This window comes from Penicillium crustosum (genome assembly GCF_028827405.1).
Source record: "Penicillium crustosum strain IBT 35664 chromosome Unknown utg000002l_segment0_segment0, whole genome shotgun sequence".
NCBI lineage: Eukaryota > Fungi > Ascomycota > Eurotiomycetes > Eurotiales > Aspergillaceae > Penicillium > Penicillium crustosum.
Window position 1 is genome coordinate 148,702 of NW_026623123.1, and position 25,768 is coordinate 174,469.

The 25,768-nt window shown below is 47.9% G+C and overlaps 15 protein-coding genes across 15 annotated transcripts; 9 read left to right on the forward strand and 6 right to left on the reverse strand.

Annotated features, from left to right (window-relative positions):
- Nucleotides 1-1,943: 1,943 nt before the first annotated feature.
- Nucleotides 1,944-2,812, forward strand: N7487_003560 (EXPERA domain-containing protein; the record flags this gene model as incomplete). The annotated part of the gene is made up of 3 exons (XM_056871307.1): nucleotides 1,944-2,405; nucleotides 2,466-2,685; nucleotides 2,739-2,812. The coding sequence occupies 3 exons, from the start codon at nucleotides 1,944-1,946 to the stop codon at nucleotides 2,810-2,812; spliced, it is 756 nt and encodes a 251-aa protein (XP_056729027.1).
- Nucleotides 2,813-3,048: 236 nt separating this feature from the next.
- N7487_003561 (uncharacterized protein) lies at nucleotides 3,049-4,305 on the reverse strand (the record flags this gene model as incomplete). Its single annotated transcript, XM_056871308.1, has 5 exons — nucleotides 3,049-3,306; nucleotides 3,355-3,395; nucleotides 3,571-3,940; nucleotides 4,030-4,045; nucleotides 4,232-4,305. 5 exons carry the CDS (start codon nucleotides 4,303-4,305, stop codon nucleotides 3,049-3,051), a joined length of 759 nt encoding a protein of 252 aa, XP_056729028.1.
- Nucleotides 4,306-5,173: 868 nt separating this feature from the next.
- On the forward strand, nucleotides 5,174-5,639 carry N7487_003562 (DUF504 domain-containing protein). Its single transcript, XM_056871309.1, has 2 exons — nucleotides 5,174-5,309; nucleotides 5,370-5,639. The coding sequence occupies exons 1-2, from the start codon at nucleotides 5,180-5,182 to the stop codon at nucleotides 5,630-5,632; spliced, it is 393 nt and encodes a 130-aa protein (XP_056729029.1). The 5' UTR covers nucleotides 5,174-5,179; the 3' UTR covers nucleotides 5,633-5,639.
- A 177-nt stretch (nucleotides 5,640-5,816) lies between these two features.
- Nucleotides 5,817-6,985, forward strand: N7487_003563 (MIF domain protein; the record flags this gene model as incomplete). Its single annotated transcript, XM_056871310.1, has 2 exons — nucleotides 5,817-6,206; nucleotides 6,263-6,985. The coding sequence occupies 2 exons, from the start codon at nucleotides 5,817-5,819 to the stop codon at nucleotides 6,983-6,985; spliced, it is 1,113 nt and encodes a 370-aa protein (XP_056729030.1).
- A 480-nt stretch (nucleotides 6,986-7,465) lies between these two features.
- N7487_003564 (uncharacterized protein) lies at nucleotides 7,466-8,330 on the forward strand (the record flags this gene model as incomplete). Its single annotated transcript, XM_056871311.1, has 3 exons — nucleotides 7,466-7,619; nucleotides 7,685-7,743; nucleotides 7,815-8,330. 3 exons carry the CDS (start codon nucleotides 7,466-7,468, stop codon nucleotides 8,328-8,330), a joined length of 729 nt encoding a protein of 242 aa, XP_056729031.1.
- Nucleotides 8,331-8,723: 393 nt separating this feature from the next.
- On the forward strand, nucleotides 8,724-9,439 carry N7487_003565 (CENP-X/MHF2 family protein; the record flags this gene model as incomplete). The annotated part of the gene is made up of 2 exons (XM_056871312.1): nucleotides 8,724-9,329; nucleotides 9,392-9,439. 2 exons carry the CDS (start codon nucleotides 8,724-8,726, stop codon nucleotides 9,437-9,439), a joined length of 654 nt encoding a protein of 217 aa, XP_056729032.1.
- A 128-nt stretch (nucleotides 9,440-9,567) lies between these two features.
- On the reverse strand, nucleotides 9,568-10,044 carry N7487_003566 (uncharacterized protein; the record flags this gene model as incomplete). The annotated part of the gene is made up of 1 exon (XM_056871313.1): nucleotides 9,568-10,044. One exon carries the CDS (start codon nucleotides 10,042-10,044, stop codon nucleotides 9,568-9,570), a length of 477 nt encoding a protein of 158 aa, XP_056729033.1.
- Nucleotides 10,045-10,712: 668 nt separating this feature from the next.
- On the forward strand, nucleotides 10,713-11,851 carry N7487_003567 (MIND complex subunit MTW1; the record flags this gene model as incomplete). Its single annotated transcript, XM_056871314.1, has 3 exons — nucleotides 10,713-10,766; nucleotides 10,869-11,195; nucleotides 11,255-11,851. The coding sequence occupies 3 exons, from the start codon at nucleotides 10,713-10,715 to the stop codon at nucleotides 11,849-11,851; spliced, it is 978 nt and encodes a 325-aa protein (XP_056729034.1).
- A 69-nt stretch (nucleotides 11,852-11,920) lies between these two features.
- On the reverse strand, nucleotides 11,921-13,105 carry N7487_003568 (dihydroorotase; the record flags this gene model as incomplete). The annotated part of the gene is made up of 3 exons (XM_056871315.1): nucleotides 11,921-12,853; nucleotides 12,922-13,001; nucleotides 13,051-13,105. The coding sequence occupies 3 exons, from the start codon at nucleotides 13,103-13,105 to the stop codon at nucleotides 11,921-11,923; spliced, it is 1,068 nt and encodes a 355-aa protein (XP_056729035.1).
- A 1,192-nt stretch (nucleotides 13,106-14,297) lies between these two features.
- Nucleotides 14,298-15,075, forward strand: N7487_003569 (uncharacterized protein; the record flags this gene model as incomplete). Its single annotated transcript, XM_056871316.1, has 2 exons — nucleotides 14,298-14,618; nucleotides 14,686-15,075. The coding sequence occupies 2 exons, from the start codon at nucleotides 14,298-14,300 to the stop codon at nucleotides 15,073-15,075; spliced, it is 711 nt and encodes a 236-aa protein (XP_056729036.1).
- Nucleotides 15,076-15,347: 272 nt separating this feature from the next.
- On the reverse strand, nucleotides 15,348-16,049 carry N7487_003570 (GPI anchored serine-threonine rich protein; the record flags this gene model as incomplete). Its single annotated transcript, XM_056871317.1, has 3 exons — nucleotides 15,348-15,672; nucleotides 15,763-15,861; nucleotides 15,928-16,049. 3 exons carry the CDS (start codon nucleotides 16,047-16,049, stop codon nucleotides 15,348-15,350), a joined length of 546 nt encoding a protein of 181 aa, XP_056729037.1.
- A 1,925-nt stretch (nucleotides 16,050-17,974) lies between these two features.
- On the forward strand, nucleotides 17,975-18,837 carry N7487_003571 (Craniofacial development protein 1/Bucentaur; the record flags this gene model as incomplete). The annotated part of the gene is made up of 4 exons (XM_056871318.1): nucleotides 17,975-18,076; nucleotides 18,144-18,230; nucleotides 18,296-18,388; nucleotides 18,484-18,837. 4 exons carry the CDS (start codon nucleotides 17,975-17,977, stop codon nucleotides 18,835-18,837), a joined length of 636 nt encoding a protein of 211 aa, XP_056729038.1.
- A 969-nt stretch (nucleotides 18,838-19,806) lies between these two features.
- swc5 (putative Swr1p complex component (Swc5)) lies at nucleotides 19,807-20,922 on the forward strand (the record flags this gene model as incomplete). The annotated part of the gene is made up of 2 exons (XM_056871319.1): nucleotides 19,807-20,177; nucleotides 20,247-20,922. 2 exons carry the CDS (start codon nucleotides 19,807-19,809, stop codon nucleotides 20,920-20,922), a joined length of 1,047 nt encoding a protein of 348 aa, XP_056729039.1.
- Nucleotides 20,923-21,458: 536 nt separating this feature from the next.
- N7487_003573 (T2 family ribonuclease) lies at nucleotides 21,459-22,429 on the reverse strand (the record flags this gene model as incomplete). Its single annotated transcript, XM_056871320.1, has 4 exons — nucleotides 21,459-21,508; nucleotides 21,567-21,759; nucleotides 21,820-22,114; nucleotides 22,194-22,429. 4 exons carry the CDS (start codon nucleotides 22,427-22,429, stop codon nucleotides 21,459-21,461), a joined length of 774 nt encoding a protein of 257 aa, XP_056729040.1.
- A 691-nt stretch (nucleotides 22,430-23,120) lies between these two features.
- On the reverse strand, nucleotides 23,121-24,909 carry N7487_003574 (uncharacterized protein; the record flags this gene model as incomplete). Its single annotated transcript, XM_056871321.1, has 5 exons — nucleotides 23,121-23,639; nucleotides 23,717-24,146; nucleotides 24,199-24,331; nucleotides 24,386-24,499; nucleotides 24,567-24,909. 5 exons carry the CDS (start codon nucleotides 24,907-24,909, stop codon nucleotides 23,121-23,123), a joined length of 1,539 nt encoding a protein of 512 aa, XP_056729041.1.
- Nucleotides 24,910-25,768: the final 859 nt, after the last annotated feature.

The following is a 25,768-nucleotide window of genomic DNA, read 5'->3' on the forward strand; positions in this document are numbered from 1 at the left end:
ATTGTATGAATTCAATGTATATGCTACAAATCTCGCGCGCTACCATTGCCCCACCCGGGTCATTGAATCATCTCTTGTAATTCCACTTGAAACACCGACCATAAATCATCAACGGACCCGATCAAAATGTGACTGAAAACTTTCAAAAACACGAAGAGGATCGACTGTAAAACCATATCCTTTTTACAGACTTAGATTTACTAAGTGAATCCGCTATTATACCAAGATTATTCGCTAGTATTTCACGTATCACTCCCATGTCTTTGTCGGGATTCGATTCCAAACCTTGCAATTCTGTAGGATACTAACGCGAAGAGATATGCCGCGATCCGGTGACCGTCTCTAGGAAAAAGCATCGAACCACTCGACTATCGCATCCACAAGCTGCGACGACACGTTGTTTTTCGTCATTTGCTCTGTCACCAACAGTTCCAGTGTGTACAAGGCCGAGATACCTTGTGGTCAATCGGTGCACTACCTCGCGATTCCAAACAGCCCAATAGTGTCTCATGGGAGATGGAGTTGATCAATTGAGACTGGAGGGATTCTATGATATAGGACTTATCCGCGGTAGTATTGCACTTTAAAGAACTTGAACTTGACAAAGGACGAGCCGGGGAGGATTTCTTTTCTTTTGTTCATTCAACCAAATTCTTGTATATGCTTCACCCAATGGTTTACGAAATTATGGATGACAATGACGTTTATTTCCGAGGTATCAAAATCCGGAGGCAGGCAAACATATCCTTATATAGTATCTCGCGTAACTACGTATATAAGCCGTTCACAGAGGTCTTTTTCTGTCTTTCTTTTTTCTTTCAAATTCGTGGTGTCGGTGAGGTCATTAGTAATCACAGAGCAATGATTTCATCCACTGTGAGATTGAATGAAAGCAGATAAATGGCTTATCGCTGAAAGTCAGCGACTGGGAGAGTTTCGCAGATCATATCCTCGAGCATTGAAAGAAGGCTTGCACCCTGAAGCAAGTTTCCCAGGAAGCACATAGAGGTGAAGCGGATATTGAAAATATAATAATATTCAATAGTATATAAGCACAACCGTCCAATGCAAGCCAATAGGGAAAACTATAGAGGGTTGTCACTTAACAAGAAAGTGAGACTAGCCCCAGTATCATCACCACTGGAGTTAATATGGGACCTTCAAATTACACCTTTGCTTAGATGAAAATCCCTGAATTTGAAGTTACGAAACATATATACAATGACTAGAGGCTCCTGATAGACTCAATAGGTCATATCATTGAATAACCATGTAAAGGTGGATACCATTCTCATAGATGGTCAATGGCTGGATGTCGCATCAGTTGTCGCCACAGCGAGCTCAGGGGAGATAAAGGAAGATTTCAATAAAAGTAAGTGAAACGGAAGTATCATAAATTCATACAGACTGGGGAGGTATCAAAAGAAGCAAAGGAACCAACGGTGTTCATTAGATAGGGCACGATTTGCTTGCGGACATCTTGATTTAGCCCATTGGAAAGCCTTACAGTGCGTGAACCTGGTCCCACTAAATTTAATGGGCTTATGGCTAGGACCGTTCACTTGTTAGCATTCCCTAAACCGCATCAAGAGCTTTGATCGCTGTGCGGCGTGCCTCTACTCAGCACCTGCCCGGGCAGGTAGGCAAGATTAATTCTTCGTCAGCACCCACTCACGCACCCATGTGCAATTACAAGACGGGGGGAAAAATGCAAATGCGAGGACTCACCACTAAGGTACACGGGTTGAATGTCTAATTGGCAATATTTTCAAAAACAACTAGCTTGTTAGTGGACCGACACGGCTGTATGAGTATCCGTGAAGGCCCCGGGGTCCGCGGACCCCGGGACTTTCTTAGATCAATATAAATATCACTTAATGACTGTCAGCTATCCTTCACTATAGCATCATTATTTTTGCAGAAGGAAAAAAGCACACTATCCAATGGCGGATCCAGTTCAGTTCACCAATACCGCAACCTCAGTTTCTCACAACTATTATCCACCTACCATACATCTACCCCAATATGTGGACAATGAAACCCCTGCAGTTTCGATAATTATTCAATTCAGCTTTCTATGGGCAGCTGTATTGGGAGCAGCCTTGATCATCATATGTCGTGTGCGACCGACTGCCAGTAAATCAGATAAGCTTGCTTTCGTTTGGATGTGCCTGAGTAAGTTCTACATTCTCCTTGGCCATATGGGAACTTTGAACATAAGCTCACTGATATACAAAAAAGCGGGATTCATCCATTTGTTTTTTGAGGCATACTTTGTTATAAATCATAAAACACTTGCAGGCTCACAAGAACTATTCGGCCAGCTATGGAAGGAATATTCTCTTTCCGATTCTCGTTACTTGACATCCGATGCGTTCTTAGTCTCTATGGAGTTTGTTACTGCGGTAGGCTCACATCTCTCTAGTTCGGGTATTGAACTTACCTCTTACTGACTATCTTCTTAGTTCGTTTGGGGCCCTCTTGCCTTCTATATCGCATATTGCATTACAGTACAGCATCCCGCACGTTATTCTCTACAGCTTGTGATTTCCGTGGGTCAGGTATATGGCGATGTCCTTTACTATGCAACGAGCTTGCTTGAAGTCTCGTACTGTCGACCAGAAAGATATTACTTTTGGTTTTATTACTTCTTCTTCAATTTCATCTGGATTCTTGTTGGTTGCTGTTCGTATTTATTCCCCATGTGTTGTATTTGAGTTGCTGACATATTTGTCTAGATTATGCGAGCCAGAGCATTACGGAAATAACGAAGACTTTCGCGAAAACTTCACTCAAGACGAAACTCCCCTGAGCCGTCCCCCGGGGGCTATAATGCTGATTCCTATAGATTGTTGAAGTAGGGCAATATTGTTGCCAGTTTTGATACTGTATTATCCTAAGCTACGCAATCTAACGTACTGTGATACCCTACTTGTGACGAGAAGCCAATATAGTCATGATTTTAAATATGGTCTTAGATCCTGAATTTGTCTATATACAGATATGTATATCTAGAGCTATTGCAATTGACATGGGTGGCTGCTTTGACTACTTCCGAGGCTTGATTCCAGTCGTAGGCTCGACATAATCGAAATGACCCAAGCCCGCGAGGAAGTACACGTGCTGTGGACCATGGGGCATAAGGCCAGCCAAGTTGAGGAAGTCGTGTGGGAAGCCAAGATCAAAGTCGTAGCCTTTGCCAACCTCTGCAACATCCTCGGGAGTAAGCTCTAGGCTCAAGGCTGCGACATTGACCTTGAGATGAAAGACTTTGTTTCCGCCAACCATAGGGAAGATATACGGAGCCTGAACCGGTTATTCAAAGAATGGTTTATGAGATTAATGCGCTTTTACCTTCTGCGGTGCATAGGCGAGCGCAACGGACGTAAGAGGGACTTAATGGCGCTTAGCGACAGCATCCAAGGCAGCCGACACCTGTTCTTCGCGGCTCGTCTTAACATGAGACGTTTGACGACCACCTTCCTTAGGAGCTACATCAGATGAGCGGAACTATCCTACAGTCATTAATAAAAAAATAAAAATAAAAGTTCATGGTAGAGGAAGACTTACCACTGCCGAGCACATCCCACGAGTGAATAGCCATGCCCTCATCCCGAGCCATAGGGATGATATCACGCTCGAGATCGCGCATCATAGCCGAATACCGACCCTGGTAGACGGAGAACTGACGTAGACCATACTCGCGCGCATAAGCATTATCCTTGGTAATGACCCAGGCAGGCGTGTCGCTGATCCCTAGATATAGCACCTTGCCCTGTTGCACGAGGGTATTGAGTGATTTCATCAGCCCAGGGATAGAGGTAGCAAATTCCCACGCATGAACGCAGTATAGATCAATATGACTGACCTGAAGGCGCTTCAGACTGTCGTCGACAGCCACACGCATACTCTTAGTGCCCATGCCACCGTAGTTGCTCTGCTGCACGGGCTTACCGAAGATCGGGCTCAGTGTTTACTTGGTTGCGAGCACGATCTCAGGCCGTCAGCCTGTCTTTTGCAGCCACTCACCGATCCACTCTTCGCTCTGTCCAAATTGGTACATATTGGCGGTGTTGACGAAATTACCCCCTAGATCGTAGTAGGCGTCTAGCAGCTCGAATACCTACTACGTTGTACATTCACCTATCATGCCCTTCCAGTTATCACCAAGACCTAGACAACAATTTATTATTATGCCTTTTGATAGGAAACGAAAAGCAGAGTAACGAACCCCTCGGGACTGTTGAGCAGCAGCGGGTAGTCGCAATTCCACTTGTGGCGCTCCACATTATCCCAGTCGCCCATCGGCAAGGCAATGTTGTCTAGAAAGATAACGACACCTTCAGCTCCGCGTCAGTAGAAGGGTTCACCAGAGGTGCCTTGAGTCACGCCACGGACGAGGGGGTGGCGGAGCTCGGTGATCTGGATCAATGGCATAAATGCCTTGCCTACAGGGCACGGTCGTAGATGGGGAGAAGAAAAACCGGGTGAAACACAGCGAGAAGTTAAAGGGATGATGGGAGAGGGATTATACAGAACCAGTCCTCAGGGTAAGAAAGGAGTGAAAGTCCTCAAGGATGCAATTATTGCACTATTATTCCATCCAATATCCGATATGGTGTAGTGGCTAACATCGCCGTCTCTCACACGGCAGCCGGGGGTTCGATTCCCCCTATCGGAGCTTCTATTTTGCAACTTTTTTTTGTCTTTTTCTTTCCATTTTTCCTTTCATTTTTCCTTTCATTAATTGAATCTTAATGTTTTATGTGTCTTTGATCTTGTTCCAGAATGAGAATTTCTTTGGTAGCTCCCGAGGCCCTGGTGGACTCCATGAGTCACCGAGGCCAAGCCACAATCACATTCTGAGTCATTGGCACCCTACCCCGGGGCCCGGGGGCCAAAACCTATGTATGATCCTATCACTAGAAGCCATACGACACCACTCCATTTATGACTATACGTGAATCATTCCAATGTTTCATCTCCAGCTGCACGGGGCTGAGGCTCGCAAACGTGAAATCAAGATGGGGGAATATGTACGATTATGGTGATATATATAACTACTATATAAGTCACTCCAGTTTCCAGGTTAGGTAGTGGAAACCAACTCGAAGATCCCGGAATTCTTAAATCATTGAAAAGCATGGCTTTAAATAACCCGAGCGAAACATATGCCAATATGACTACGGGACAAGAGGCAGCCCGATTCCTATCAGAGTCAACAATCTCGCCTCGAAAGCGAGATCAGCGAAGCGTTTCACCTGAATATGACCCCAAGGCTGGCGAAAACAGACTACGCCCGGCTGGAGGTAGGTAGTTAGGTTGAAAAATGTATATATCGCCAAGTTCGACAATCTGACAACTTATAGATATCATCAATCGCATTACTTGGGATTCGGCGTTTGAACGCGGTAACTATATCATTGGATTCGTGGACCGATTTGAAGGACAATTGGAAATCACCATGGGAAGTTGGAAGAAGGAGACCACCGATGAGGAATTCATTCCACAGCACCGGGTGTTGTATATCAGACATACCAATGGGGAGATTGTTTGGGACCGAAGGAGACGTATTGACAAAATCTTTTTGAGTGGAAACTCGGCCTTCAGCGAATTGGCATTTCTTGCCTGAAGTTGCACCTTTGTGCCTTCGCATGTTCACATCGTCGTACCTTCCGTCATTTCTTTTGTTTACTTTTCTGTCTCGTCCCTTCCTTGCAAGGTCCTGAGGGACACCCGTACAGGTTCTTGTCTCTGTCATCTTATAACATTTCAACTTTCATCACCTCATTACTCAACCCTAATCATCCCATAAGATGGACCATTCCAAGAAGAAATCGTCTTTACCTCGCTTGACCACCAACATTCCCCTACTACAAAAACCCCCTAATGCATTGTATAATGCCATACCAAACCCTCTCGATTCCAGCGCACCCCCAATCATCATGCCCGAGAAGCCAGCGAGAACTTCATCAATGTTCAAGAAGGAAAAGCACGACGAGGAGAACATCGTGCCCATCACACGTTTTGCGTCAGAGAGCATGCCAATCTATCTTTCCCAGAAAGGTGTGGACGATTCCCCGTTAACAAAGGAGAAAAAGTTGTACTACGAAGACGCATTTACGGCTCGTGGATCGCATAATTCCCCCAAGGACCGCGTAACTCATGAATCTGTTGTTGTTGTTGAGCTCAAGACCAATACCAAAGTTTGTGACGTGCTGACATCTGCTCGGTGATCGCTCCCTACTAATCCACCAACTAGGCAAAGGATGATACACCCAAGTTACTGTCGGATTTTGCCCATTTCCTTGCCCAGGTCTACCAGCGTCCGGAAACATCCATGCTAGTTACTATCGACCAGAATGCTGACCTGCTTTTCGGAAATACCTCCGGCTCGGCGTACCTGTTGAAGATCACAGCTCTCTCGAGTCTGATCGGGCCGTTGACCAACCTCCGCAACACTGGCCTAATCCAGTCAACCATTCAAGATATGTTTGGCATTGCCCCCGACAAAGGGGTGTTAATTTACACCCCAGCTAGCGAAGACAATCTTGCAACCAATGGGATGACTGTGAGGAGTGAGATCGATCACCTTGAACGAATTGATTCTAGCAATAGTCCCTCGATCCTCAAGTCTATCTCGCGATCAATGAGCCGTCGTATCAAATCGAGCAGTGGCAACAGTGCTCCAATCTCTCTCACTTCAGTTATGAGTCCTGATGTCGCAATCCCTACTTCAACTTCGCCCGTCGCCCTTGCTTCAGGTCTGGCCCCTCTGCCGAAGCCACATGAGACAGATGAAAAAGAGCCGATGGCCTCACCAAAGAGCGAATCAATCAAGCAGGTCTCATTCAAGGACGAGAACTGTGAACGAACCTTGAAGAAAAGAGAGAGCTTGAAAAGTTTCGTTAACCGTCGTTTGGGCGAATTGGGCGACCTGACCACAAAGAAGCCATTCACAGCCACAAAGGGAAAGAAGGATTGACTTACAAAGGCTCTGTTTGAGAATCACAAAGTGCAATGGATGATGTATTTGATTGCGTTGGGGTCTCCTCTCAATAGGGCTTCGGCATGTGGCTTCGCTTTATCAAACTATCCATGGATTCATTCTATATTATTATACCATGCATCCTTGGCCATAGTGTGTCGAGTTCGAGTCTTTCTCTTAGCACAAAATCGATTTAGATGACCGCTTGTCAATGTAGTGAGTATTTCCCCCTTTTGCTTCCTTTCCAAGGGTTCTATATATGTATATCCTTTTGTTTTTTGAAGTGGTTAAAGATGCGTTGCTTGCGAGCTTCACGTGAGACCGTGGTAGTTCGGACGATAAAATACCTAACTCTTCCTCTATTATTCTCTCTTGAACTCTTTCCCCGATACTATTATCACTTCCCTCAACCTTTCTCAGGGAGCATGAGAAAATCCCAGTTTCTTCGTTTGCTTTCTCCGTCTACCACACAATATCATGTCGGACGCAGGCGATAATCAGGTTGCAGCGATTGATCGCACTGACAGCGATGAGTCGTTGGTATTGATGACATCGTCTTTGCCTGCCGTCAGCTTTGTCCAGGAGACCCCCGGCGATCTGTTCGATGCCCCCAATGGCGCTGCTCTAATCCGTGAGAACCCCACATTTAGCGTTTATTATTATTAAAAAAAATCCTGACTAACCTAATCAATGTAGATGCGTGCAACTGCCAGGGTGTCTGGGGTGCAGGCATTGCCCGTGCATTTCGTGAGCGGGTTAGTCGATCAATAATCACTCACTTGATGCGACAATCTAGAGCTAATAAGACGATGTTTGTTTTTTTTAGTATCCCGGGGCCTACGAAATCTATCGCAACCACTGTCTCATTTATCGCGACCACCCTGTCACCCACACCATCACCGACCTACGAGACGATGAACCGCAGCCCTCTCTCGTTGTCCACTGTCCCCTTGGTACCGCACTCATAATTCCACCACAACAGAGTGACTTCCTCCTACATCGCCGTCGCCATTGGATAATCTGCCTCTTTACCTCGGAATATTATGGCAACCGTGTGGATCCGGAGGACATGGTTGTTAATAGCACTTTTGCTGCCCTACAGGACCTGAGTGGACAGCTACAAGTTCGTTCCCAGCAGGCCTCTGAGACTGGTAATGAGCGACCCCGCAGACTCTACTCTAGCCGCTTCTGCGCCGGTCTTTTCAACGTTCCTTGGGAACGCATTCGTAAATTGATCGACATAGTCGGTCTGCATGTCAATGTGTACCACCCCTTTGAGGCCGGCAACCGCCGCGTTCGCCCCGTTCGAATGGCGCGTCCCAGCGATATTGACCTGGACTGAGAGAATCAAGGTATCTACCTCGTCTGCATCACCAAAGGCTTTGGCTCGTGGGTTTCTACCTGGTGTGTTGAGGAGCGAGGGTTTAACGCATCACTCTTCATTTGATGAAACTCGAGACTAGTAGCCATGGAAAGCATGTACTTAACTTTGAATAAACAAAAACAAACACACACAACCAAAAAAAAGAGACCGCAGAAATGAAAAAGAACATCAAGCCTATGGCAACTAGAAAAGTAGGGTCTCCCCTCATCACCTGACAGCGCGTACTGTAGATCGCGCCCGCGTTGGGGTGTTCCCCAATTTCCCCAATATCCCCAATCACCCTCACCATTGCTGCTTGCGATTCCCCATATCGCCCATCGCATACCTGGTGCAATTACTTAGGATACCAAGATGCCTGGCGAACCTCAACCAGCTCAAAAGCGCCCACGTCTCCCCTTCAAACCTCCCAGTCGCACGACTAGCGCGGGACCATCCAGCTCCACGCCTAAGGCCAAAGGAAAAGCGAAGCAAACCAGCACAAAAGCTTCTGCGTCCACAGCCGTGCCCAAAAAAACAGAACACAAACCTACGACCCAAAGCAAGGCTGCAACCCAGAAAAAATCCACAAATATCGGGAAACGCCCCCGACCCGATTCCCCGGCAGCCAATGCCGCCTCCGAATCCGAATCCGAATCCGAGTCCGAGTCCAATGGATCGACCCGCAGCCGCTCTCTCTCGCTCTCTCAAGAGCCGGATTATATCCTTGCTGAAATAACAACTACAAACCAAGCAGAGGATGTGACTTCGAGCGACCCGAAAATACCATCCAAACTGCTCACACGCCTGCTGCACCAGCATTTTCAGAATGAGAAGACCAAGGTCGCAAAAGATGCCAATAACGTTGTTGCCAAGTATATTGATGTTTTTGTGAGGGAAGCCATCGCCCGAGCTGCTTATGAGAGGGCTGAGTCAAATGGAAATACCGGGGGCAGAAGTCTCGGAGACGGGTTCCTCGAGGTAAGTCTTCATTCTTTTATCCTCCAATTGGCCTATCCTGGGTATTCTGATTGGTGTTATAGGTTGAAGATCTTGAGAAAATGGCCCCACAGCTCACGATGGATTTCTAGCCTATGCATCTCTTCTACAAAGGGTCACGGCGTTGCTTCAAGTTCATCATGTATTAGGGCTTGTTGTTTATTGTTCAAGATACCACAGAATCAGCAGCACACATGCAACACTTTTAATCCAAACATCTTCAAACGCAAGCGGCCTGCAAGAGTGAAATATCCCTCGGGTTCATATACTCAGGTGGCTTCCCCACGGTATGGTCCTCCACAAAGGGTGGCACAGCCCCGAAGCCATTCGCATTGTGAAACAGTGCAATATCTCCGTTCACCCTCTTCGACAACCACGCATTCGCCACATAGGCCGTGTTCCTTTTGCTTAGATGAACAACAGCAACGGGGAGCTTGTTCTGCTCGGGCAGATGGCCGAGCTTGGCGTCGTAGGCCGTGTGGCAGATGTCGAAGACGAAGAATACTCGCGTCCGCCACTTCTGGGCTGCCACTAACTTTGTTGCTGGGTGGGCTTCTTGTGGGATGTAAACATGGCTTGATTTGAGGAGGCGGATGGCTTTTGGTAGGAGGGCCTCTGGGTTGTTCTGGGCTTTGGATATCTGAGAACTCCGCTGCGAGACGATGACTAGGACTCGAAGGGGGTTTCCCTGGGACATGATGGACTGGAGATGTGAGGAGTAGTCCCTTGGGAGGTTTGCCTGGATGGGTTCTTACCGAGCTAGACAAGACTGAATGTTGTGGATTGTCTCTACGCCTTTTCAGTAATTTCTAGAGAGCGCACTGCTACATACGGAGATTTCTCAGGGTCCTCGAACAGAGTTTAAATATCTTTTTTCCCCCTTTCTCTTTCTTCACCTAAGAGACACATGGGGGCAAAGTCGGTGTCTGACCTGGACTAGATCATAACCTTCCAATGGCCCGACAGTCCGGTCGTTCAAATCAGAACATTTTCTAAGGGATGATCATCCGTCACATTGTACAGAGCATGCTGACAGCTAAGTACAAGGGTCTTGCAGCTGGATATCAACGCTGCCGGGTACCTGGTGACTGGGTTGAGAGGTTGGGATGAGACTCGTGTGTCAGTCTAACGTCAAATAATGTACAACGTAGCAAACCTGCAGTATGCATCGGATAGGATAAAATAAAAGCGAGAGAGAAAAAAGATTGAGAATCCAGTTTGATTTGAACGAAAGCTGGATGTCACCAAGAAGGATGTTGTAGTTGATAGTCGACGGAAGGCGGTGGGTGGCTAGTGAAATTTCCCCGCGCGTGTTTGTTCCTTCAACGCGTCAAACCCCAGCCCGAGAAGACCAATCTTTTCGCGATGGATGATGCAACAACCTCCTTGCTCACTGAGCACTTCAGTTACACACCCTTGGTACGTCAATCAAGACTGATACGCATTGACTCGTGCTGCGCGCGCGACCTGCGACCTGCGACTCACCCCTTGCAACTAGGAATATCGCTGACAGCTCCCTAGTCTCTCATAGATGACATTATCAATTCGATCAACAACCTGATCTATCAAGCGATCTCTAGCTTAGAGTCCGGACTCCTCAATACGCCGCCTGAACGACTCGGTTTCTCCCATGATAGCAGTGGTCCTAGTATCGCAGAAACAGACGAGGATGGCAATGTGATTTATCCTGAGGCGAAGCTAGAGATCGAGAATGGACTGCATCAGCTAGAGACGCTGCTAGAGGCCAATGTTGATAAGGCCTTCGACAAATTCGAGATCTATGTGCTGCGCAACATTCTCACGGTGCCCGGGGACTTGCTCTCTTGGGTACGCCTGAAGCATTACGAGGTATGTGGAGTAATCCACAGGTTTTGGAAAAGAAAATATACTAATGTCCCTTGTGGTAGGGTCTCTCTTTCGGATCTTCGCCAGATGCGCCGACGCCAGAAACCATACATGCGCAACGCAAGAAGTTGTTCGAGACGAAGAAACTGAACCGGTCCCTAAAAGAAGAACGCGCTCGAAATGACGCCGTAATCTCACAACTACAATCTATTCTGTCGACAGTCGAAACGGCCAAGGCAGACGGTGTGTCCATAACGGCCGAAGACAAACCAGTGGATTTGTCCTTCTTGACCTCTACCCCAGCTGCACGTCAACTTCGTGTTGGCGTGGATGCTGGGCCGAATGCTAAACCCACACCTCTTACGACCAACACTACTTTCATTCTCTCGCAGCTGCCCACGTTGCAGACGACACTTGAGCATCTCCGGCCGAAATTGGCAGCCCTACCCAATGCAACGGTGCCAATGGAAACCAAGTCCAAGAGAGACGAGAGAAAGGAATACATCGAGAGTAGAATTCGACTCCATCTCGAGCGAGCTGGCCAGCTTGCTATTGGTGACGATGGAAACCCAGTGGTCGCAGGTCGCAGAATCGACATCAGAGAGGCGCACGCCCTTGAAAGCGTCGCAAACATGCTTACGCAAGACAAGCATGTGTAAGAGAACGTGCATGTGAAAAAAATGTTTTGTTCCTACGACTCTATTATTGAATATGTACTGGTCGGGTTACTAAGACCAAGTGATGCTCCATGTCTCTTGGGTCTTTCTGAAGGGGACCACGTCAATCTTGTCTGACTGGAGGATCTCCGAGATCTTCTCGCCCTTTCTCTCGATAGTGATGAATTCCTTCTGCTCCTCTGGGAGGCCGTAGAAGGCCCGTCCGAACTTACTCATGAAACCCTCGACAATTTCTGGCGTGATCTCATCCTCTTTAAGGACACCGTTATCGCAGGCCTGCTCAAAGGCATCAATCACAACCTGAGTGGTGTATGGTTGGGTGAAGACGCCGGCAGCGATCTTCTCGCCACCACGCTTGGATGCCGCAGGGTGCGGGGCGCTGTCGGAGCCGAAGAAGAACTTCGGGTTTCCTGAAGCAGCAGCACGGAGAAGGGCATCCCGGTCGGCTGGAGTCTTGGCAACGGGCTTGCAGAAGCAGAATGGGTCGCCGGCCCATGAGTCAATAATAATGGATAGGTGATGAGCAGTGATTGTACCAGAAACTGTGGGACCGCACTTCTTCACAGCATCCACAGCCGCAGCAGTGGTACAGTGCTCCAGAATGATGCGCAGCTTGGGGAACTTAGAGTGCAGCTCAAAGAGCTTGGGAAGGAATCGCTCCTCCGCGGACAACACTGTCACGTCACCCCCAGAGGGACTTTCTCCGTGCAGATTCAAGATCATATTTTGTCGCTCCATCTCCTCGAAAACGGGGTAGAATTGCGTGTAGTCGACCACGCCGGAAGAGGAGTTGGTCGTCACACCGGCCGGGTAACTCTTGACACCAACAATGCCGCGCTTCTTGGCTTCAATGATGGTCTCCGGGGTCACGGTCTCGTGGAGGTACAGCGACATAAGGAAGTTCACATTCGGCTCGAGGGCTTGGAGGCGCTTCTGGTAGTCCAGAGCACGGTCGACGGTTGTAATGGGTGGCACCAGGTTGGGCTATTGAGCATATTAGACATAGCTCCAAAGACAGAATTTAATTTCCCCAATTAAGAAATTCCCCTTACCATAACGAAAACGGTGTTCACACCACCCTGTCGGATAGTGGGAGTCACCAAATCCATCATTGGACCCTCACGAAGATGGACTATCTTTGGTCAGCTTGCATCTATTAATTCCCCGGAATTGCTTAGTACCATGGAAGTCGGCCGAGGCGGGGAGCTTTACTCCCTGCAGCTTAGAGAGAGGCATGATGAATTCCAAATCAAAACCAAGCTCTAATTGCAATTATATCTCTCTGATATGATATGTTTCAAAAGAGAAAGTCGGATCTTTCACTTTTTTGCCCCGCCATTTCTGAAAAAGTTCTGCCGATGGCGGTGGCGACCCCACAAGCCAGTTACTTCTTGGAATCTTCGACTGTTGGACTCTTGGACTCTTTTGACACCTCGGATTCTTGGAAACAAAAATCATACAAAGACTATAGGGAGGTAAGATCTGTGACCATAAGAAGCTAGGTTGATTTGAAAATAGAAATATCCCAATCTTACCTGCACCATTCTCCTCGCACGGACTACTATGCACAATGGCACGTCTGGCATAGTACTCGGGGAGAACCATTGATATACAAAGACCAAGGCCTAGATTCGTTCAGGGAATACAATAATGCCTCGAATAAACAAGACAAGGATGTGGTGTTCCTGAATCATTATCCTTGCCGCTGGTGGCCCCAAGGCACAATGCTCGGCGCTTCGCCATCACCTATCACAGGTCACCATGACCACCCTCAGGGAAAGTTAGATTTTCCAAAAGACGAATGAGATTAGTTCTTCAACAAGTTCGATGCAAACCCCGCTCAGACTCTATCTTTGGCCCTACTAGGCGCTTCGTTGATGCTTGTTCCCCGATGTGTCTGCCAAGGCTGCATGCTGGCGCCCAGGCAATTATGCTCCGGGGATGCACAAGTCCCAGTTGCAAGGCCACTGTTTACAATTCTAGACAGCCCTCCGAATTTAACCCAGAGCCCCGGGCGAATCAGCGCGGTGGTTTTCCCACCGAGGCGCTCTGCATGACTATATACAGTAATATGGGCTGAATATCGTCTTCGGAGTACGCGCCCATTCGGTAGTTACTTCTGTGATAACACTGTCGCTTGCTAAGCTAGTCCCTGGATCAATCGTAGGACTATGTTTCCACGAATATACATATCCCAGCTGATATCCCTTAATTGTCATTCGAGACAGAGTCGTCTGAACATAGTACCTGCCTTTGTTTTTTTTTTTTTTTTCTTATTCTTTTTTATCATTGCCCCTGAGGGGTTTTTCGTTCTTTGATATCCATTACAAGGATTTATTACCCTTGCCGGCAAGGTCATTAACAGTTACACACACTCTCCTTCGACCCCTCTCTCTACCATATCACGAAAGCTCAACGACTCTCCATCATGACCTCAAACTCATCCCTCACCGGATCAGGCGGTGCTTACTCTTCAGATATGGAGGAATCAAACTTTTTGAAACGCAATCGCGTCATTCACCTTACACGACTTGGTCTATCTTTCTTGATTTTCGGCGTTGCTATTGCCGTCGTCGCGTGCGAAGCCCCACCCTTGCGGCATTATAAGAACACCTCCCAATGGGCGAGTGCCGGTCTTGCACTGTGGCCTTTGAACTTTGACCTCCGTCCAACAATTGCCGCTATTTCCTGTGGCTGTATAATCACCATCTTGAACTTGGTATACATCGCCGTTGCGCTTCTACCATCTGTGAGTCTTACACCCATCCCATCGTGTGACTACCCTTGATACCTTATGCTAACTAACGCCCATCTAGCCACATTCCCGTATCAAGTCACTTAACATTTACGCCTCAGCCTCAGCCATCGCGGGGTTTTCGACCGCCCTGGTCGGAATCCTATTCATAATCTACTTACCATCCTCGGATTACCCAGCAGGGTTCAGCAGGAACGAAACCCTCCACAGCTGGACCTGCAAGTGGAAAACTGGAACAAGCAGCGCTAACACACCCCATCACTTTGATCGTGACTGCATCAATACTCGCGCTGGCTTTGTGTTGTTGTGTGTACTTCTTGGGATGGAGGTGTTGATGGGACTCGTTGCTGCCGTTGGCACGTGGTTCCAGCGCGATGTTTCTCGTCGTCGGGCAGAGCAGTTCCAACTTGAGAAGTTGGAGATTGCTACTAAGCAGGTGTATCGCAGTTGAGTGAGTAATTCCGGGAGGATTTAGGTGCTGTGTAAACGTGGCGTTGGGTTACGGATATATATGTATGAATGTATGGTTATTGTGATGGACGAAAGGGATGTATTCTGGTTATTTATGTTAGGAATTTATTTGATGTATTTGTCGTTGTTATAATTCATATTGCAGAGCAAATGTTCCAAAATCAATGCTATTCTGAAAGTTTATATACATAACCCAATAACCGTCTAGACTCACTTGAGACTGGTAATTGCTTCCTCCGGGGGCCAGCCGTCTCAAAATGTCGCCCCTATCCCCAGGACCACAAGAGCCATCCAGCTACTGGCATCGTTCACAACTGCAGCTCCCTCTGATGGACTCGTCGACTTCTCGTTCCCAACCAAGGCTTTGGTCGGTCCGGCAGTAGTAGACGAGCTGTCACTAGTGGTTAGACTGGCATCTATGTCGGTTGGCTGTGCGGCATTCGACCCGGGCAGAGTCCACGAGGGTGCGACGGTGGTCTCTCCTACGTCGTATGCATTCGCGGTAGCGCAATTATTTACGCTGAGTTGTTTGGCCGCGGACGAATCCGGGTCATCATCTGAGCAGTCTACGTAACAGCTGTTCAATTATGTCAGTGCTGCGGAGTTGGAGGTATAGATAACTCATTAAGGAAAGGAATTGTAAGAGCTAGACAGGTGGTCTACTCACTTGGCAATGTTTGCAGCGCCCGAGCACTTGCAGTCCCAATCACTCGAGGCACACTTCGCGAGTCCACGCTTCATGATCCCGACGCAATGATCTACAACTCTGTTGATTATGAGAAAGGAACCTCGAATGACAAGTTGATGGTACTTAAGAGGCTTATAGGCTTACTTTTGGGAAGCGCAGTTTGAGTTGCCGCTTGTGCTTGCCGATGTGGTTGTCGCATCTTGAGCGGCGATAAGGGTAGCTGATGCAGCAAGTAGGAGGGAGAGATGAGTAGTAACAAAATGCATCTTGATACTGAAAAAGCCTATATTGAAGAATAAATGGACTTAAAATGCGGATAATATGCGTCCTGATAGGCGTACTCTGAGAGTCGATGGGATTTAAAGTTCAAGCAGATTCACTCGAGACCTTATATTGGGGATAAAAACTTGGATTTCGAACGTTACATTCATCTTAAAGGCAATGAAACCGTTGAGCCCTCTCTCAAGGCCGTGTCTATTCCCGGCACATTGACAGGAGGGGAGTCTGAAGAAAGCACCCACGTGGAAATGTGTTGCAGGGTCCACATTCTTAGCCAGGTAGCATATATTCTTCCTATGTATGCCCAAGAAAGCTGCACGTATTGAATGAGAGAGATTGAATAAGCCAACTATAAAATACATATTTACCGTTCCTTGCGTGTGCTAGGTTAATATAAGGACCTATACAACAAAGTTTGATTGAAGAGATACAGATCGAACCAGAGGAAGACAACTTGGCCCAAAGCGGTATTCCTCCGGGCCAAACCAGTTTATGAGTTACCATGGAAGGTGATAATGAGGTGTTTCTTCAACATCATGACCGCCTCTGATGTCGCATTCCAGAGGTCGGGGTTGCATTCCTCGCAAACCCCTTGGCCAATGGTGAGGGACCAGAGCCGCATTAGGAATGTATAATTCTCCACTATATTATATATGGAACTGGCTACGTACAAGTTCGTATGAGTATAGATAGTATAATATTAGTACTGCAATAGAAAGCCCCGTCGATATCTTCTCCATTTCCAGACTTAGAAATATAATAGTTTACTCCGCAACTTCTATATCACGAGGTCGATATCAGATATAAGGAAAGGCTGTATGCCTTAGGCTGCTTCCTTGATGAGACTGTGAGTGAGCATGAAAAGACATGGTTCTTGAACAACAGTTAATTTATTGCATGGAGAGAACAGCCGCCGCGAAGTTACCATCGTAGACAATTGAAGCTACTTACTCTTTCTTTCCTTTTCCAATTACCTTTACTATCAATTGCGAAAATGGCACTCATCGGTCCCAGAGGCCCTAGGCAAAGTAAAGTAGAAGGAAACCCGGTCTTACCATTTAGCCGATTTCCCGACCATTGTGCTCATCCTTTTGAGCCGCGAAAGTGCACACTGGCAGAGTTGCCAAAGTCATCACATCTACAAGCAGTATAATCATGGGAGAAGACGAATAACTAGGGTCCTTGTCCCTATCCTCGTCCTCATACTACTTTTCCTTGCTTTCCTCGTCCTCATCTTCTTGAAGTCCCAGGCATCAAACCATAACTAAATATCTGTATGCTTCGGGCCACCATCAAACCCCTTTCAGAGTCAGTTTGTGTTCCCGTTGTATATCTAGGACTAGTATAATAACCTCTGCTCCCGCTGGAGACATGACTGCCTTTCCTGTTTACTCCTGGCTCTTTCTTTCGGCCAGAGATATCTATAAAAATCAAATCATGACCTTTCTCCTAACAACATCGCCATCAACATCCCTCGACGCTTTCGGCCAAAATGTACATAGCCTGGGAGAGTGATGGGGAAGTAGATGACCAGAGCTGGAATAAGCTGGCCTAGCATGGGTTCAAAGGGCGCCAATATGTCAATATTTAAACTTCGTTCCGACAGCCCAGAGGTTTGCCTGGTAAGGAACTGTTCGGCCGTCTATGAGCCTGGAGAGCTCCAGATTTGGATCAAACCAGACACCAAATATGTATGTCAAATATGATGTGTCTTGAACAGAGCAAGTGCAAACGGTAAGAGAAGGGCGGTAATAGCTCGCATGACCCGCGGCGGGCAAACGCCAACCATTGTAAATTTTCCTTCCTGGAAGCTCACAACTCTCCCTCGTCGCCTTACGCTGCTGTGAAGTTTCACAACCACCAGTCTAGCGCATCTCTTCTTTCTTTGTTTCTTCCGTCTCTTTGTCAAGAAATGAGCCAGCAGCGTCCTCCTTCTGGCGCCGGTGGCGGCAGACACGACGGCGGCAGACTTGCCCAGCGCCGTTGCAATGAAGCCTGGCGTTCTATGGACCGTGTAAGCATATTAGACACACAATTGACCGTTTGAAATGTCTGCAGAGCAATACTGATATCACTCACAGCAAAATGCTGCCCAAGCCGCTGCCCAGGCTGTCCAGGACGCTCGCGTCATCGAGCTAGTTGCACGAGCCATTCAGCACCGAGTCGATGTATGTTATTCACTGCTTTTCATCTAGCTAGACATTTGGAGGCCCTGTGCTGACACCACTTATAGCAAGAGGGATTTCAACCTTCTCCTGCTCGCGATGCTCGTGTTGCCGAGCTCATTGTTCGTGCACTCGATGCTCATGTGGACCTGAGAAGAGAGGTGAGGATTACCCCCATTCCCCCATTTTTTCAGACCAGACCTTCTTTCAGGATGGCGGCAGTGGTCATGATATCTGACGTGCATGACCTACATAGCAGAACTTCAGTGCACGTGGCAGCTCATTCCGTGGGGGCCGAGGCCGTGGTGATATGCAGGGTGGCCGTCGTGGGCGTGGTCGTGGTCGTGGCGGCGGCCGCGGCGGCCGCAGCCGTGATTCTACTCGTGAAGCTGGCCGTGGCAGATATGACCATAGGTGCGGTCACGGTGCTGCTACTACTCGTGAAGGTGGCCGTGGTGGATATGACCACAGGTACGGTCACGATGCTGCCCACCGCGCTGGAGTGTTTGACGCCGGTCGGCAAAACCCTCCGAGTGACCAGGTTACTACCCGCCAACACTCCGGTCATCAAGTTGTCCGCCAGGCTGCCCCAAGTGGACCCCGGGCGTAGACCAGACACCAAACTCGTCTGGAGGATATGGCAGGTAAGAGTGATTTGCTTCTCTCAGTCAACATCCAATACTTTCTTTCTCATGGCTTTAGCCATGTTTTCTGGTCGATGTTCAAGCCTCCATTCCTATGTTATCACCATGCCTTGATCAATCACGATACTGGATTATACTAACCGTCATATGTGCTATAGATGCTGACGCCCCGTAAGGGCATGCGGTTTCAGTGCGGCGCCAGTTTGAGGCTGAATCTCAATGACTCGATGAATTTGTGTTTGGCTTTGGCTCAAGAGGAACAGCCCGTCGGGGGCTCTGTCTCTCGGATCATTGCTGTCTGTTTCGGGGAGGCTTTGTTTCTTCTCTGTTCTTCTATCGAAACATGAACGTTATCTCTTTCGCTCATCATGGACAATTCAATAATTTACCAATTCTCTCTGAACTCATTTATATATCCACATAATTCCCCTGCCAATATTTCAAGAATGCCATCAAGCGCCTTCCCAAAAGATCTTGGGAAATGCTATTATTGCTGACCCCGTCGTCAACCATATACCGTGTTATCATGTCGCCCACGACCTAGTCCCATGTGTCTCTCAAGGGAGCAGCGGGTCTGGGACATTGCTTCTCTTTACAAGAGTTTGTGACTTGAGTGATGGACGGCTAGGGCTGTACGAATTTTGTCGTTCGGGCTGCCAATAATTTGGAAGACTCTGTGCTTTTTCAGAAGCGCCACCTGTAGTAGGAGTACAAGGTGTCTCTATAGATGAGATACACGATTTGAGATTGTTTTACCCGTACTTGTTAGAACCTGTATCATAGACAAATAAGCAAGGGTGTTGTTGAAGATGACGAACATACATCACCACGACACCGCCTTTGGCAGAAATCCATCTACGTTGTTGCACCTTCCAACCTTCCAACGTTGCTTTGGATTTCTCTTGATAAGCCCAGACATTCAATATATTTTGCAGATGTCAAACCCTACTCTGCCAGAAAATCAGGACCTCGATGAGGAGGCCTATAACTCCGCCGAGGATGAAGATTTCGAGCTAGACGAGGCACCGGACGACTCCGACTTATCTTCCGATGCGGAGGCCGCAGAACCCGCAAAGAAGAAGCGAAAGACGGTCACCCAATCTCAGCCCCTGGAGGATGCAGAACTTGACTCTGGAGATGAGGCTACTATCAGAAAAGCGAGGGAGAAGAAAGAGAAGGCCAAGGGAAAGAAGACCAAGGGCAAACGCGCGCGCGATAGCGATGAGGACGATGGCGACATTGACATGGATGACGATGAAGGAGGAACAGGTGGATTCGTGCGAACACGCGCAATGAAACAGCAAATGTGAGATTTTTGTTCTAGCCAATGTTTCTTGACTTATTATCGGGTTCTAACCCGCGTTTCCCCGGGCAGACAAGAAGAACAGCGCAAACCGCTGGCCAGGATCGACGGCGCGACCGTGGACGTGAACGCCCTGTGGGAGCAGATGAATGCGCCCCAAGGAAAATCCAGCTTGCAGCCACCCCAGACCCAGCAGATACCCGAATCTGCCCCCGAACATGAACCAACGAAAGCACCGGACCAGGGTACCAGAGACGCGGGACACAAAATAGACCATGCCGCGCACACTGACCAGATGATCAAGATCAAGCGCACCTACAAGTTTGCCGGGGAATGGATCACAGAGGAAAAAGTTGTGCCCAAACACTCGGCGGAGGCTAAAGCGTTTTTGTCGAGTGGCGAGAATGTCGAATACGCCGATGAGGATGCCGCAGCCGCAAACACCGCTCGTAACCTTCGGCGACCGCTCCGCAAGATCTCGCGATTCGACCCTAACCCGACCGGCACGATTAAGAAGAGCTGGGAAAAGCAACTCGTTGCCGACAAAGACGCGCGCGGACCCAAAATCAACACCGTGGAGAAGTCACGACTCGACTGGGCTTCGTACGTCGACTCGGCGGGTATCAAAGACGAGCTGCGCACGCATAGCAAAGCCAAGGAGGGTTATATCGGCCGCATGGATTTCTTGGGTCGTATGGAAGACAAGAGGGAAAACGAACGGCGGGCTGCACGGCTCAAGGGCATATGAAAACAGTTGTGCACTCTCTACCCGAACCTCCTTCTGGTGTCAGAAACACTTTTCCTCCCGCCGCGTCCTACAACAAGAACGTGGCTCTACACAGAGTCATGTTATTGCGACACACTCTACAACCCTTATATTAGCTTATTTTGAGCAACAGCTCACTCGACTTGGATTGAAAGGGTGAGCTCTCGACCTCTTAACTCCCACCCGCGTCACCAGTGCCCAACATTACGGTGCGCCTCATGTCCACTATAGGGCCAGGATGCATTCACGAGAATGGTCGATGTTGAACACGACTATGTGCTCAACAACCCTACAGTATCACCACCGGTCTACATTTATAACCAGTGAAACTTTAATGGTCAATCAACGATCATCATCGTATTAGATCAAGGAGAATTTGAATCTGTATCAACCTGTATCAACCTGTATCAACATGTACTATATATAGCTAATCCAAAGATACCATTTCAGCACACATTGTGCAAATCAGCAATAACAATTATCACCAAGACATATCAACCCTGTTCCCTATTTCCAATTTACTTGGGCACATACTTGATGCCAGTCTTTGGGCAGCCAGAAGTAGTGACTAAAAAGCACCAAGATGTCAGTAAAGATCCCACCAAAAAGCAACCGATAAAACTTACGTGTATCAACAGCCTTGTATGTTCCATCAATGGCATTGCCCTTAACGTTGTAGAAATACCAAACCTGGTTCAACTTGCCACTAGAGCAGCCAAGGTAAACCGACGCGCCATGCATGGTAGTAAGAGCCTCCTGGATCGCGCTGAGAGTGTAGGTCTTGGATGTACTCGGGGTAATGCCAGCAGCGGCGAGAGCCTGGAACACAGTCAGAAACGAACAGGACATATTATGAAAGGAAAAGAGGGGGGAACATACCTTGTACGTATCCAAACTCTTGAACAAATCAACCGTCTTCTGGAAGAAATCACCTACTTCCTCCTGCGGCTTGTAGCCGGAATAGCAGCTGGGATCGATGGTATTGACGCAAGTACCATGCTTGCTCCACTCGTGCGACCAGAAGCTCTCGTTCTCGCCGTTGATATCGACCCAATACTCATCCATGTAGTCGACCAGGTCACCGAGGTCCTGGTCCTGCAGGATGGCTGTGATGTTGGAGTAAGCGCGCTCCGAGTCACAGCTCGACTTGTATGTACCGTCGCAGTTGTCGGGCCTGGGGGCAGTGATTAGTCTATGACTCTGGATATTTATACAAGGGATCTAGATCTGATTGAGCTATCAATGTTACATACCACAATCCGTGAATGGTCCATGAATCGTCGGGACCGGTTGATGGGCTGGTATCCCAGAATTGAGTCTGGAGGAGGGCACCACCTGGGTAGTTGAAGCAACAAGTTGGCTCTGTGGAGGAGCTCGCGCAGCTGAAGGGAGTACTGCTGGCACAAGTTTCAAGGCTGGCAGTTGTGCCGGTGATTAGGCCCATGGCTGCTAGGGCCAGCATGCCCTTTGGGGATTGGGATTGGAACATGTTTTTTTCAAGATTGAATTGAGGAGGAATTGTCAAGCTGAATGAAGAGATGTAAGGGGATCACCGGACGGTTTTATGTTTTAGTCCAGAGATCATCTTCGGCAGAAATATCGTCAGGTACATAGCCAATGTAGCACATGCACCGATAAGAAGACGCTGATTTGTTCTCGGAAGTCGCCGCTATACCTATCGTCTCGGAGAAGAAGTACTATAAAGGAGAGGAGTGCTAGTCGAAGTAGGCGACGATCATCGAGCGGGGCAAAGTTGAGTGGTGGGCTTTTCTCCCTTGTTCTCCCTTTTTCTCCAATGAAAAGACAGAAATCCACAACGCACTCTAGCGCTAAATCAAAGTCCGACGGTTTTCGTCTGAAGAAGGCTGACGAAACGCCATTCGAGGTTGCATCGACCGGGCTACTCCTTCGGATCTCCGACTGTTAATTCAAAGTCGATCCAAGTTGATTCGATCCCCGCAAGATTAAACCCGCTGATCACCTAACCCTGGGATTTACACTGTTTTATCTGAAAGCTGGCATTGCTTCGCTTAGAAGATAATGACTGTTGTGGATATCTCTATGGATTGGATTACTGCTACGTCTACGCCATATCTGCAGGCTGACAATGTGTTCTCCACATGAAGAAACCCGTGTCGGCTTGCTTGGATGTAATAAGATTGGCCGAAGAAATATATAAATTAAGATGACAAAGGGTCCTGCTCCTCATCATTGGCTCGCGGAGACGGTCCAAGTCGAATGTGCCAAACGGCGGCCACAGCAACAGCGAAAAAGAGAGAGGCTTGGAAGAAAGGCAGTCCCATCCAGACAGTTCCAAGATGCATACCTAACCGGAAGAGATTGGCAAATAAGGGACCAGAAATGAGTGTTCCGACGCCCTGTGCAATGGCAATTGCCGAATACAAAGTGCCAGCATGATCAATTTGGACGAGTGAAGTAGCCAGACTGCGTGTGGTGATCGTGAATGCTGAACCGATTGACGAGATGACTTGGCCACCGATTAAGACCGGGGGGGTGGGAGCTATAGAGATAATGGCGAAACCAATGATCGAAAGCACGCCGCTGCCTTTGCTCATGAAATGGTCGTTACGTTTTCCACGAAGGTTTAGGTGTTTGGTAGCTAAGAGTGACAGGATTGGCATTATGACCAAATATGTCACGAGAGCAAATATCCCGCGCAGCGAGATTAAGAGACTGGCCTATATCATGGTTAATCTTTTTTTTTCCTTCTTTTTTTTCTTTTTTGATTATTTGACTGAGGGGAAAGGGCACATACGCGACTAATACTCCAATCAAACTTCTTTGACACATATTGCAGAAGCAGGTTCGTGGATTGTCGACTCATCACTGTGACGAACATCACAAAGATCATTAAACAAATATTAGTATCGGTCCAAATGAAGCGTGTCGACTGTGCGAACTCGCGAACTTGTCGGGTGACCTCCTGTAACACTGTCCGCTTCCTCGGAGGCTGGGACTGCTCGCTTTCGCTGTCCTGTTCTGGTGCCTCTTGGTTGACTCGGTTTTGTTTTGGGTGTTTGAGAGTCTCGGGTAAGAACAAAGCTGGAATACTTCCTAAAATAATGATGCCTATTGAGAGGATATAGGGAACCATCGGACCGAAAGTCATCAGATAGGCACTGAGTGGAGTAGCCAGAATCTCTGCGATTTGGACGCAAGACTGTAAACGGAAGAGTGCGGTTGCTCTGTATACATGTCAGATTGATCACCGAGAAAGGTCAAGTCATAAAAGTTTACCTCTCATCTTCGGTGAAGACATCAGCCACTATGACCATGGCAATGGCCGTGAGGACTTGCTCGCCACCGCCGATGATTTTGAATGCAGCTGCCAACCAGACCATCCGGAGGGGAATGACGGTTGACCATAGACCTAGGGTGAGGGCTCAGTAAAAACATCGACCAAAGAGTTCAATGGCCAACTTACAAACTATTCTAACCCAGATCTCGCCGAGGAGAATTCCCAGCATGCCAAGATACAAGAGAGGCTTTCGCCCCCAGCGATCTGACATCACACCATACGGCAGCGAGAGTATGAGACCTGTATTTCCCCCCAAAAAATCAGTATCCCAATATCGTTATATCGTAGAGCCCTGGAGGATACATACCAGGCACCACATCAAATGTATTCTGGTACCCAATCACGAGCGCCAGTTCTCCTTGCACAGCCTCTGATTTACATGGATTGGCCTCTGGTGGAATCAGAGTATCATTTCCCGCCCCATGCAGAGTGGCCTTGTAGTTTCGACAGATGATCTCTTCATACACAGCAATTTGCGGCGCGGTGGACATGAAGAATCCGAAATCGGCTGACAGCAAGAATATCGCACACACAATGGAGATCAGTAGTTTCTTTGGGTGCTGAGCTGGTTTGGTCGTGTGTGTGCCCAACAGTGGCGCTGTCTCGCCTGTTATTGAGTCGACGGACATTGTGTCGATCTGTGCGGTCATTATGAATGTCCTTAAAAAGGTACAGACCCCCTACAAGTCAAGAAAGGGTAACCCTTCAACATCGGGGAATATCGAGAAGGGGGAGATATTTATTGACGGTCATCCCTTTTAAAATTGCTGCCTCTGTGCTTATGTGCTTATGGTGTCGGAGTCCAATGATAAAGATAGGCCGTTGGCATCCCGCTCTTTTCGTGACAGGGGTCCCTTTTTTTTTTTCTTTGTTTAAACGTTCTTTTTCGATAGTTATCTTAATATTTGACTTGATATTCATTTAATTTTGTTCTAAATTCAAACTCTCACTCTTTTAGCCCATGAAATTCCCACATCCTTTGGCCTTTCAGAGGACATTTATTTCAAAACTCGGAGCTCGGAGTTCGGGGCTCAAGTGCAAATGTCTCAAAAGTCCCAAAAGATAAGCTCCACGTTTTTTATGGCATCGATCGTATAACACTTAAATTGAAAATGAGAAAATGGTGATTTGACATATTAAACAAGACATGTCATAGCCCTGGATTTATACACTCCAGGGCTCCCGAGCTTTCTCTGTGAAACCAAACTTACCAGCATGAACGCTCCCGGGATGACCCAAGGAAACGTGGCCCTGGGTAGTGCAGTTGTGCGATCTGTGGCTTTGCTATCGTGATGCAGTTCAAGTATCCCAACCCGAATGCACTCAAAACCCCCCATGTCGGTTTGGCCCATCGGTCTGGCCCCCAAAATATGAGCCAGTTCTTCAACACACCGATAGTCAGGATCCATCACGAAGCAGGAAGACCCGGCTGTACCAAAGTCTCGATGATATGCAGTGATATCTCACAAAACATGACATTGCTGATCGCATTCTTTTCAAGGAATTAAC